The sequence below is a fragment of the Geotrypetes seraphini genome, chromosome 16 (assembly GCF_902459505.1).
Source record: "Geotrypetes seraphini chromosome 16, aGeoSer1.1, whole genome shotgun sequence".
In the NCBI taxonomy this organism is placed as follows: Eukaryota; Metazoa; Chordata; class Amphibia; order Gymnophiona; family Dermophiidae; genus Geotrypetes; species Geotrypetes seraphini.
The window spans coordinates 22,695,044-22,708,126 of record NC_047099.1 but is presented as its reverse complement, the minus strand read 5'-3'; the positions used below and the strand labels follow the sequence as shown (position 1 = coordinate 22,708,126).

Genomic DNA, 13,083 nt, shown 5'->3' with positions numbered 1-13,083 from the left:
ACCGTGGCAGGAGGGCGCTCAAGGGAAGTGGGAGGCTTCTTAGTCGGCTTACCTGGGCCCAACGACCCCGAGGAAGGGTCCGGTGGTGTCGATGTCGTCGGTGCCGACTTATGTGGTGCTGTTGACGTCGCAGCCGGTTCCATGGCAGATCCGGTACCAAACAAAATATTTTGCTGGATCTGCCGATTTTTCAAAGTACGCTTTTTAAGCGTAGCACAGCGGGTGCAGGTGTCAGCCCGATGCTCTGGACCCAAGCACTGGAGGCACCAATTGTGTGGGTCGGTGAGGGAGATCGGGCGTGCACACCGCTGGCACTTCTTAAAGCCCGGTTGAGGGGGCATGAAGGGAAACACGGCCTCCGCAAAATTGAATCCGGAGGCCTGTATGGTGGCAACAGGCCCCGCCGGGGCCGGCCTGAAAAAATTAAGAAAACTCGACGATTTTTTTTTTTAAACAAAAATAAAGGGAATCCGATAAGAAAAAAGGAAAAAAGTGAGAAAATACGCGAGCGGGAAGGCAAAAATTCGTTTTTCAACGGCCGTTGAAAACACATGCGTCTTCTTCGCTCCGTGGAAACGAAGAAACTGGGGACCACGCACTCCTCCGTCGGGCGGGAAGGCACTCGCGCATGCGCGGTGCGGCCAACTAGAACTTTCTAGTTAAAAAGGTCCGTACCGGGGCTCCGTCGGTGACGTCACCCATGCGTTAAGAATATGCTGCCTGCTTGTCCTGGGATAAAAGATATTTACGAAAAGAAAAGTGTGCAACATGAAAATCTACTTATTTCATACCAAAAGCACAAGTTTATGACACAAACTTTCCAGGCATTCCGAGAGTGGGATCTGCCAGGAAATCCCACATAAGATTCCAACAATAGTCTGCCATCATGTGTGCGTCCCATCTTCTGTGGCATCTGGCTTTCATTGTTTTTATGCCTTGGTGAAATCTTTCACCTTGCTCTTCGCTTAAGTCACCGAGGTTCTCTGGAAAATTATCCAAGTGACTGTGTAGATAATGGCCTTTGACGCTCATGTTACAGCCAAGCCTGTTGAAATGAAAGAGCCTATTGGGTGTAGTTGTCTGCCTTTTTGTTGCCAAGAAAGTTTTTCATAACAAGAACAAATGAAGACCAGGCACATGATTCGATTTTATTCAATGATGCCATGAAATGTGGCTCATTTATAAGTTGTCTGATCTGTGGACCATCGAAAATTCCTGCCTTCAGTTTTTCCATGGTAAATCCAGGTAACATATGCACTATGGGGCTCATAATAAAAAAATTAAAAAACGTTCAAAGCGTGGCCTAAATCGGTACTTAGATGATCAAAAAGACAGATAGTCCAAGTACCTATAATCAAAGTTGGTTTTAGACGTATCTAAAACCAGCTTAGACCTTTACCCTGCCTCAGAATGCCTAGAGCGAAAAGAGACGTTTTTAGAGGATGGGAAAGGGCGGGAGGTGGGCCGGCCTAGACTTAGTGGTACTGCAAGTATAACCAAAAGTTCCGAATAGGGGCTGCTGAGCTGATCGCAGCTGCCGTGATCAGCTCAGAGGCCCGGCAACCTGCCCCCTCCCTCCCCCCCCGCAATGATCACGGCAGATGCCTAATTTCTCCTGCCGCGATCGCAATCCCCCCCCTGAATGGCCACAATTGCGGCAGAAGGGATCCCAAGCCCTTCTGCCGACACCCTCCCCGAACGGCCACGATCGCGGCAGGAGGGATTCCAAGCCCTCCTGCTGACATCCCCAAACCCCTGACAGTACTGGCAGGAGGGAGCCCAGGACCTCCTGCCAAAGACGAAGGCCCCCCCCCTCCTATGGGTGAGGCTTTAGGCACATGGGCCAACCCATTCCATGTGCTCCCTTCCTAGCAGCGTTCAAATCCAAGCTAAAAGCCCACTTTTTTAAATGTTTTCAACTGCTAACTCCCACTCACTGCTGTCAGATACCTATACCCACTGTATCATTTCCTCTACTATAATCTCCCCAACCCCAAAATGTTCTGTCTAAATTAGATTGTAAGCTCTTCTGAGCAGGGACCGTCTATTGTATGTTAAAATGTACAGCGCTGCGTATGCCTTCCAGCGCTTTAGAAATAATAAATAGGAGGAGGAGGAGGGGACTAAGGCACTGGACCAATTCTGGTTGACCCAGTTGCCAAAGGCCCCTCCTATGGGCAGGGCCTTAGGCAACTGGGCCAATCAGGCTCTAGGCCCCTCCCCGGTGCATTCCACAATGCACCGGGAAGGGGCAGGCCTGCCATTCTGAAGATGGCAGTCCTGCTGGCCATACCCGTCTGGCTGGCCAACATTAAAGGTTAGTGTGGGGGAGGGGTCTGGGGTGTGGGGAGGGGGGGTCTGGGGTGGTGGGGGGCTTTTTGATGGCGGCCTGCATCTTCGGCAGGAAGGCCTGGGCTCCCTCCTGCTGGTATTGTCAGGGGTTCGGGGGGGGGGGGGGTGTTGGCAGGAGGACTTGGGATCCCTGCTGGCCGTTCGGGGGGGGGGGGGGCGGTGTCGGCAGGAGGGCTTGGGATCCCTCCTGCTGCGATCGTGGCCATTCGGAGGGATTGCGATCGCGGCAAGAGAGATTATGCATGTCTCCTGCCGCGATCATTGCAGGGGGGGGGGATTCTGTAACCGGTGTTGTTGTTTTTGACAGATTCCGGTTACAGAATCCAGCTTTTAGGCGAAGGACTGGCCCCTTCTTCGCCTAAAAGGTCTTGTTTTGGGCGTTTGGGACTTGGGCAATTTTATGGTTGGGAATGTGTTTTAATTTTAGACGTTGTGGTGGTCTGGGCGATTAAACTGCTGAACGTAGAGATAGGCCATTCTCAAATAAAAACCTCATATTGGACGGGTTTTTTGGGGTTTTTTTGAGAATGGACATTTCCCTGCTGCTACTTCCATCGTTTAGGAGCTTAGGCCAAAATGGAATTAGATGGTTTTTTAAAAAAATTATGCCCCTCCATGTATTCAATGCACAAACCATCTTTATTGAAACCCTTTACAAACTGTTTCATCAGGCCTAGCTTTATATGTCGTGGTGGTAGAACGATGCTATCTCATGCTGCCAAAGGTTCATTTTGTCCTCCAACCACCATATATTCTCTCGGAGGCCAATCTTCTTTTGCCTAATGTTCATGTTTGGCTCTGCTATCCCATAACCATACCTATGAAACTAGAGCTGATGCGGTCTATCCGATGCAATTTTCTGACTCAGCGACCCAAATAACCCCAGGAACAGGTCAAAAACCTAAGGCACCAAGAAAAAAATTTTTTTTTTTTTTGTTGGCCTATGTTATTACTCTTATCTTGTTTACTTCTCCCCCTCCTACGTGTGGACTCATTTTTGAAGGTGTTGAAATATCTGATAATTATGTATCACAACCTTCAGTGTTTACCACTATACTCTTTTATTTATTCAATTTTCTATACAGTTCTCCCAGAAGAGCTCAGAATGGTTTACATGAGTTTATTCAGGTACTCAAGCATTTTTCCCTGTCCTGGTGAGCTCACAATGTACCTGGGGCAATGGGGGGATTAAGTGACTTGCCCAGGGTCACAAGGAGCAGCGGGGGTTTGAACCCACAACCCCAGGGTGCTGAGGCTGTAGCTTTAACCACTGCGCCACTCTAGAAATCAAAATGTAGTAGAAGTGAGCCAAGTATAGGGCAATGAAGCCATTGTGACATCACTGCTGAGGTTGGCTCTTAGGCATTGGTGGAATGAGGCATTATGATGTCACAATACCAGCTCTGCTTATCAGAGGCTGAAACTTTTCACACTGTTTATGTATTCAATTTTCTATACTGTTCTCCCAGGAGAGCTGAGAACGGTTTACATGAGTTTATTCAGGTACTTAAGCATTTTTTCCTGTCTGTTCCAGTGGGCTCACAATCTATCTAATGTACCTGGGACAATGGGGGGATTAAGTGACTTGCCCAGGGTCACAAGGAGAACCATGGCTTTGAACCCGCAACCCCAGGATGCTGAGGCTGAGGCTTTAACCACTGCACCACACAATATATTGAAATTGTACGTAGTCAAACCATATTCTGTTTACCTCATCTCAAAAAAGATATAGCAGAATTAGAAAAGGTACAGAGAAGGGTGACAAAAATGATAAAGGGATGGGACGACTTCTCTGTGAGGAAAGGCTAAAGCGGCTCAGGGGTGATATCCTAGAGGTCTATAACATACTGAGTGGAGTGGAATGAACGTGAATCGCCTGTTTATTCTTTCCAAAAATACTAGGTCTAGGGGGCATGCAATGAAGCTACTAAGTAGTAGATTTAAAAGAAATCGGATAAAATATTTCTTCACTCAACGTATAATTAAACTCTGGAATTAATTGCCAGAGAATGTGGTGAAAGCAGTTAACTCTGCAGGTTTGGCTAATTTCCTAAACGAAAACTCTATAAGCCATCATTAAGATGGACTTGGAAAAATCAATGGCTTATTCCTAGGATAAGCAACATAAAATTTGTTTAATCTTTTGGGACCTTACCAGGTACTTGTGACCTGGCTTGGCCACTGTTGGAAACAGGATACTGGGCTTGATGGACCTTCGATCTGTCCTAGTATGGCAACTCTTATGTGAGCCAATATAGGACAATCAAACCATTGTGACATCACTGATGAGGTTGACTCTTAGGCATTGGTGGAATAAAGTATTATGACATCACAATCTAAGCTCTGGAATGATGCTACTCTTTGGGTTTCTGGGGTTGGCCACTGTTGGAAACTGGGCTTGATGGACCTTTGGTCTGTCCCAGTATGGCAACTCTTATGTTTTTATGTGAGCCAATATAGGACAATCAAACCATTGTGACATCACTGATGAGGTTGACTCTTAGGCATTGGTGGAATAAAGTATTATGACATCACAATCTAAGCTCTGGAATGATGCTACTCTTTGGGTTTCTGCCAGGTAGTTGGGACCTGGGGTTGGCCACTGTTGGAAACTGGGCTTGATGGACCTTTGGTCTGTCCCAGTATGGCAACTCTTATGTTTTTATGTGAGCCAATATAGGACAATCAAACCATTGTGACATCACTGATGAGGTTGACTCTTAGGCATTGGTGGAATAAAGTATTATGACATCACAATCTAAGCTCTGGAATGATGCTACTCTTTGGGTTTCTGCCAGGTAGTTGGGACCTGGGGTTGGCCACTGTTGGAAACTGGGCTTGATGGACCTTTGGTCTGTCCCAGTATGGCAACGCTTATGATCTTATGTTCTAACCATCCCATGGGCATTCTTTAGTGTCTGTTTATCTCAACCTCAGTCCTTCTACACCAGCATTCTTCAATGCAAGGCTTTCAGTGGCTGAACCCATTCATACTCTGATTCTTATGTGAGCCAAGTATAGGATAATGAAGCCATTGTGACATCACTGATGAGGTTGGCTCTTAGGCATTAGTGGAATGAGGCATTATGACATCACATTCTCAGTTCTGGAATGTTGCTATGCTGGGTTTCTGCAAAGGTACTTGTGACCTGAATTGGCCACTGTTGGGAAACAGGCTTGATGGACCTTTGGCAATTCTTATGCTCTTATGTTACAGAAGGATATACAAAATATATTCAGGTATATGACATTTGGGAGATAACAGTGTCTGTGAGGTAATATATAGACAAACGGGATATACAGAGGGATATATATTCAGATATTTGATGTCTGAGAAAAATATGCAGAGGTGGAATATACAGATAGTGGAATATATATCCACATGTATGGAGTTTGTGAGATATTATACACATGCTCTTCCTCCTCACTTGCCTCCAGGAGATCTGAGGAATAAGGAGCAGGGTCCCAGGCCACCAAGATCCCCTCGCCAAAGAGTGCATTCTCCAGAAACCTGTGCTTATTTGATGCCATCACCTGTGGATGACAGTTTCACGGGTAGGTTTGGTTACTCCAATAAAATGCTACAGAGAGAAAGCATGTGTTCAGAAAACCAGCAGAACTATTGTTACCGCATGCCCCAAATTAAGAACAGGATGATGGCAGGGAAGGCAGAGGGCCAGTGAAGTAGAATGCTGGAGAGGGGTATCATATCATGCGGGAGTAGAGGGGGGGGGGGTGGAAGAGTGTTCTTATCACACCATTCATTACTACAAGTATCAGTTACACAGACATGGTAGATATTTGGTCGTTCAGGTAATAATTACATAGAGATAAGTGACACTCGGGTAATAACTAAACACAGATAGCCACTATTTGACTATGAAATATTAGGCATATCACTACAGTTACTAAGGCCAGAACAATCTAGAGAAAAGCTTTACTCTGACAGAAATAGAGGGTACTCAATTATCAATTAATGTACAATAGCTGTTACTCAGGTAAGAATTATTCAGGGACCGGGGTAATAATTACACCGAGATAACCATTACTTGGCTGTGAAATATATCAGTTATTCAAGTCAGAATGATACAGAGAAAGGCTTTACTCCAGTAATAGCATCACAGGAATAGATGACCTTGAAATGTTAATTAAATCAGAATCATTGTTACTTAGGTAATAATTAGCTGGGTTACCTGGGAATTAATTAGGCGCACTGTCGTCTTCTTACCCACATCATTCTGGTACTTGGAAGTTGGGGCTGCGTTAAACCTCAGAACAGCATCATGGGAATCTGAGGGAGGGATGAGAGAGGTTGGACTTAAGGAGGCCCCAGTTAGAAAGACAGACAGTTAGAAAGAATCTCTGCTGCTCCATTTCGCAGGCTGAGACCCAGCTCTGTGTCCAAGAGACACACTGAAAAAACAGTTTCTCAGGTCACTTTTACTCTGAAACCTTCCCTAATCCTGAGTAGATGCTGCTATTTGAATAGTTTGAGGGTGCTTTTGGAAGAACTTTCATTAGATCCTCATGTAGGCATCACATATAAAGCATGAACACAGCACAGACAGCTGAAGAGCATATGCTGCTGCTGCCCGAAGAAATTCATGATGCCAAGCCTTGGAGCACCCGCTTAGGGGCTGCACTGACAACCGGGGACAGGGTGACAGAAGGAGGAAAGGGAGCAGAGGGAGAGAGAATTGCTGCACTTAACCGGAGGGAGAGAGAAGGAGAAAGAAGATGAGGAAGGGAGGGAGAGAAAGGAAGGAATGAAAGGAGATGCCAGGGCATAGAGAGAAGGGAGGGAGGAAGAGATGCCAAGGCATGGAGGAAAGGAGGAAGATATGCCAGGCCAAGGGAATAGGAAGTGAAAAAGGAAGGAGGAGATGTCAGAGCATGGAGGGGGAGGGAGATATGGAAGAAAAGGAAAGGAGAAAGATGCCAGGGAATCAACGAAGGGAAGGAGACAGAGATGTCAGACCGTGGGGTGGGAAGGAAAGAAAGGAGAAGAGAGAGATGCTAGAGCATAGGGGATGGGATGGTGACAGAGAGAGAAAAATAGAGAGGTGGCAGAGTTGAAATGAATCATGTACAAAGGAGAGAAGGGGCATAGGATAGACAGATTATGGAAGGAGCATAGAAAGAAGGAAGATGTCATATGGAATGGGGAGTGGGTGGACAGGTGATGGAAGGGACAGAGAGAGAGGGCAGACAGTGAATGGAAGGGGCAAAGAGAGGGCAGAGGCTGGATGAAAGGGCCAGATGCTGCATGGAAGGGAGAGAGAAGACAGATGCTGGCTAGAAAGACGAGCAGAAATAACAAAAGGTTAAAAAAAAAAGATTTTTTTGTTGCTTTAGAATAAAATAGTATTGTAGTTGTATTGATAAAACTTTTATAAACAGAAAATAAGGTACCGTATTTTTCGCTTCATAAGACGCACCTGACCATATGACGCACCCACCTGTAGAGGAAAAAGAAGAAAAAAATTCTGAACCACATGGTGTGCCCTGTACCCTGTCCCCCCTCTGGTGGTTTAGTGGTAGGCTGGGACAGGGTACAGGGCACGTCTAGTGGTGGGCACGTCTAATGGTAGGCACGTGAAGTGGCAGCCAGCCAGCCAGTTCCCAGCCCCCAGCCAGTCCCAAGCCAGCCAGCCAGTCCCAAACCAGCCAACCCCAAGCCAGCCAGCCAGCCCCAAGACAGCCAGCCAACCCCAAGCCAGCCAGCCAGCCAGCCACAATACAAAGTCAAAGGCAGGCACTCCCCACCCCCAGTACCTTTTTTCCCATCCTGGCGGTCCAGTGCACTTTCCACGTTCCTGCCTCGGTTCCCCTGCTCTTTTCTGGGAGCTGCACAGTGGTGCACGAGGCAGGCACACACTTTTTGCGTGCCTGCTTAGTCCCTTGCTGCACTCCAAATGGCTGCCTGTCAGTTCTTGTGGGATGAGAACTGACAGGCAGCCATTTGGAGTGCAGTGAGGGACCAAGCAGGCACGCAAAAAGCACGCGCCTTTCTTATGCGCCGCTGTGCCGCTGCCGGAAGAAAGCAGGGGAACTGAGGCAGGAGCACGGAAAGCGCGCTGGTCCGCCGGGATGGAAAAAAAGGTACGGGGTTTTTTGGATTTTCTTACATTCGCTCCTCAAGACGCACCCTTATTTCCACCCCCTGTCCTGAAGAAGTAGGAGGCTATGGCCTCTGAAAAAGTTAATTGAAAAATGGATTAATCCAATAAAATGGTATATTCTTATTTTTAATTTTTGTTTTATTTCTATTTGTTAATTTGTCAGTTGTTGATTGTCAGTTTCTTCAAATTTACATCTGCTATATTTTTATTTTGTAGAGTATTAGGGAGCTATGTGTCATTGTTTCTGTGGTTTTTCACTGTATGTAGTTTGGCTTCTTGGCGGTTCGGTTTAACCTTTATCTACATATTTCTATTTTTAGTTTGTGATTACTTATTCCAGACTGGGTGAGGGTGGATCTGTGTTCTGTGTGTATGAAAGACATGCTTTTCTTTTAGCGATGACTAGCCTTGTATGGCGAAATGCATAGGGCATGGTTCTTGGGAGCCCCTTGAATAAACCCGATTTGAATCTCCTTATTGTCTTCTTTTGTTCCACGTTGGATTCTTTGGTGGACGGGTCCGTTGCTACCACTAGGGGGTGGAATATTTTCAGTCGCTAAGGACAGGTATGTTCCCTGGAGTCCTGCAGAACTTGCCTGTCCCTCACAATTGAAAAATGTGACAGTAAAACAGCACCCTCTATTGGTGAGACTGTGGGTGGAGGACTCCTGCTCAGCTTAGAGGGAACACATAGACCGCTTGCCTTGTTGTTTCATTACAAGTTAACATACATGGAGTGGAACGTACTAGAGGAGTTACAGATTTGGTTGTTTGGGCGACATAGAGTGAGGCAATTGAGAGGCGTTGCAAACTTGGTTATTAATATAGACTTATATTTCGGATAGTATAACTGCTTTACAATATATTTGAACACTTTTAAGAGTTAAAGTCCTGGGTAAGTAGGTGGGAAGGGAAGGAAGGGGGATTTGTCCAGAGATGTTTGGGGGTTGCATAGAAGAAAATCCGTGCACTGGTATGCTAATCTTTATTTGTTTTGAATTTAAAAAAATAATACAAGTGGAAATAAAGAAGTAAATAAGAAAACAGATAAATGTGGGCGGGGCATGGCCAGGGGGCCCAGTGTACTTGTGTGCCTAGGGGTCCTCAAAGAATTAATCCTGCCATGGACAGGTCTGTACTGTTTCTTTCACATCTTTAGGGGTTGGGAGAGGGGTCAGTGACCACTGGGGAAGTGTGGAGGGGGGTTATGCCTTAATCCCCTCAGTGGTCATCTGATCAGTTTGGGCAACTTTTCGGCACTTAGATGCTTTTAAAACAGGTGTAGCTCCAAATGTCTAAATCACATCCTGGACGTCCTGGGAAATGTTTGATGATCGCCACAAGATGTCCAAGCGCTAAGGACACCCAAATCCCCCCCCATAACATGCCTCCAACATGCCCCCATGAATTTTACATGCACAGCTGACAAAAAAGTCTAGCAAAACATCTAGAAAGTCCGTTTCGAAAATCAGCACTTTATGCCGTTTTTTTGGACGTCTTTAATTTTTGAAAATGAGCCCCATAAATTCTATTTAGTAGCAAATAATTGATTGTTAATTGGCAATTATTAGCACAGAATGGCTTGTTAACTAATTGTACATGCAAATCAGATTATGTTCAGATTTGCATGTGCAAATTTAGTCACAGTATAGAGAATCTGGGGGATAATACATGAAAACAGCACAGACAGCTGAAGATGTGACTTGGAGAAAAATATTTAAAATAAAAAGGGTGGATGATAAAAATGAGGCAACTCAAGAAGATTTGTGAATAAGATAAAATAAAGTTCAATGGAAACAGATGAATATTGCAGTGCTCTCTTTCAGTGAGTAGAGATTATGGGATTGCAAAGTGTGTGTGTAGTACTGTGTAATAATACTGCCACCTTGTGGTCAAAAGGCATATGTGCCAGGAACCCTTTTTAGCTGTCATGGAAGGATTTTATTTATTTATTCCATTTTCTATACTGTTCTCCCCAGGGAGCTCAGAATGGTTTACATGAATTTATTCAGGTACTTGCCATCTGGCAAGTATAGGGGAGATACATGCATCTGTCAATGTACCAGTGCGTGTCCAAGATCATGGACCATGAAACTTACCTATCTCTCGGCCCAGATGGGAGTTGCGGATTGAGCCGGCAGAAGACACCACAGCACAGTTCTTCAGGGACCCCAGCTCCTGGGAGAGGTGAAGGGAAGGAAGGAACGTGGCCCACTCCTGTGTGTTGAAGGGAGGCTGTTCTGTCCCCAGAGTCTGCACTTTTACCTGATTCTTCAGTTGACATAGCAGCTCCTGTGCGCTCCGCTTGTGGGAAAGCCGGGGCCGTTCCTTCTGTGGTGGCATACTGTATTTGTTCCTAGACCGATACGTCTTGAAGACCTTCTGCAGTCTCTTGTTTAGCATGGCAGAGCTTGAGTTCTCATTCCACACCCTCCAAGGGGATTTCCCTCTGGGAAAGTCCAGGCTCTCCCCTCTGCGGTGGTCCCCACTCAGTACTACAAGCAGCCGATGAAAGAAGCCGGTGAGACCAGTGACCCAACTGCCACGTGCCCCAGAGGGCTTTGCTATCTCTCTCACCAGAGTGACAGGGGCTCCACTCATGTTTCGATGGTGGGAAATGGAAGTGGAGGAGGCACTTGAATTTAACTCAGGCAAGGTCTGAATGCCTCGGATCAGTTTCTCCACAGAGACTGTGCTTGCTCTCCCCTGCCAGGACCTGCGAGGGCTTTGGTACTGACTCCGTAACATGATCGCTGTCTCGGTGCACACCAAGTACAGAATAGCCAAGCAGAGGCAGGCAAAGGTCACACAGATGCAGCCTTTCCATGTTCTCCGAGGGCCCCTCCACATACGAGGGCAGACATCCATCCCCAGTCCCAGTAATGGTCAGGGAGCAGGAAAGAGCCTGATACAGAGAAGAAAAAAAGGAAGTCATTACATTTTATTAGTGACAGAGAGTGAGGACAGATTTCTCTTTAAGTATATCCATTCATAGGCGTTGGAATGGGGGGGGCCCACAGGGGCCATGGCCTCCTCAAAAACTGCCCATCCTGTGGTGATCCTGTGTGTGGGGGGGGGAACCCAATTTTTGTGAGGCTGGGAGCGGCACCTTGCTACCGTCCAGCATGCCTGCTGGTTGTCACGCTCTGCTGCACCCCTTCACCTGCATCTACTCCTCCTCCCTCCCGTCTGCTCACCCGCCCACCGCGCGTCTACGTTTAACTTCTTAGAAAAGTGCTGCACCACCCTGCCACTGGCCTGGTTTCTTCTCTCCACTGCGGCCAGCCCTAGTGAAAAGAGGAAGTTGTCAGAGAGAGCGGGCTGAAGTGGAGAGAAGACGCCAGGGCTAGCGGCAGGGAGGCGCAGTGCTTTCTAAGAAGTTAAACATAGACACGAGGCGGCGGGCGGAAGCAAGGGGGGAGGAGAAGTAGATGCCGGCAGAGGCATGGCGGAGTGCCTACCAGCTGGTATATTGGCTGGTAGCTAGGTGTAGAAAACCGGTAGAGAGGAGCATATGGGACTGGGGGAAGGGAGAGATATTGGACTCAGATGAGAGAAGGAGGGAGAGATATGAGGACAGAGGGAGTAAGAGAGGGGGAGAAGGATATGAGGGAAGGCAGGGGGGAGAAAGGGAGAAATGGATGTGGAGGGCAAAATGGGGAGAGGGAGAGAGATTTGGTGGAGGGGGCAAGATGGGGAAAGGGAAAGAGATTCAGGGGAGGGGACAGAAGTGGGAGAGAGAGATGGACAACTCAGAGAAAAAAGAGAAGGAAGAGAAGACATAGCTAGGGAAAGGCAGTGGGGATATGGACTGGGGACCAGGATAGGTGAGAGATGTCATACTTGGGAGCACACCAGGACCTCTGGCCATACTTTGCTGCTACTGTTGCCTGTGGCTTTGTGAAGAAAGAAGTGGGGCTGTAAAGAAGAAGGAGGAGACCTACTTGGATGTTTTAGAGCCAGCCAGAACACAGATACACACTCTTGGGAGGGGGCATGAACATGGGACACAAAAGGGAGGGAGGAAGAGAGGCACATTGGGTCACAGGGAGGGAGAGGGGTATGTTGGGACACAGGAGGGAGGGGCACATTGAGACAAGGAAGGAAAGGAGCATGAACTTGGGACAAATGAGGGTGGGGGCATGAATTTGGGACACAGAATGGAGATAGGGGACGTGTTAGGCCACAGAAGTGAGAGAAGGGGCACAGGCTTGGGACAAAGGCTGGAAAGGAGGGAGGGAGCACTAACTTGGACACAGGAGGGAGGGGTATGAAGGGAGGGAGGGAGCATAAACTTGAGGCATAGGATGGAAGAATGGGGGAAAAAGATGCTGAGGTGGGGAGGGAATAGAAAGGGAGAATTATTAAGCATGGGTGTGAGTGAGAGGGAAAGAGATGGTGTACATGGGGAAAGGAAGAAATAGGAGAATTATTGGACATGGTGATGGAAGAGGAGTGAGGTAGAGAGAGATAAGAGGGAGAAATGTCGGATGTGGTGGTGGAGAGGAAACAGTGGACTGGGACAGATGGAAATGGATTCAAGAGGGAGGAATTTTGGACATGGTGATGGAGGGAATGGAGGAAGAGATGTAGCATGGAGCTGGAGAGG

General features: G+C 47.1%; 1 protein-coding gene across 4 annotated transcripts in view; it reads right to left on the bottom strand.

The window, feature by feature from the left end:
- The window catches only part of LOC117350546 (beta-galactoside alpha-2,6-sialyltransferase 1-like), a 48,198-nt gene that overhangs the window by 22,107 nt on the left and 13,008 nt on the right, over positions 1 to 13,083 (bottom strand). Inside the window, exons 2-5 of one of the 4 annotated variants that reach the window (XM_033924860.1) lie at positions 10,574 to 11,379; positions 7,791 to 7,811; positions 6,546 to 6,643; positions 5,785 to 5,886 (exon numbers count right to left, since the gene is read on the bottom strand). In XM_033924860.1, the coding sequence (XP_033780751.1) occupies positions 5,785 to 5,886; positions 6,546 to 6,643; positions 7,791 to 7,811; positions 10,574 to 11,342 (990 nt within the window). In that variant the 5' untranslated portion in view covers positions 11,343 to 11,379. The remainder of the gene's footprint in view (positions 1 to 5,784; positions 5,887 to 6,545; positions 6,644 to 7,790; positions 7,812 to 10,573; positions 11,380 to 13,083) is intronic. The other 3 variants (XM_033924862.1, XM_033924861.1, XM_033924863.1) reach the window with 3 other exon arrangements.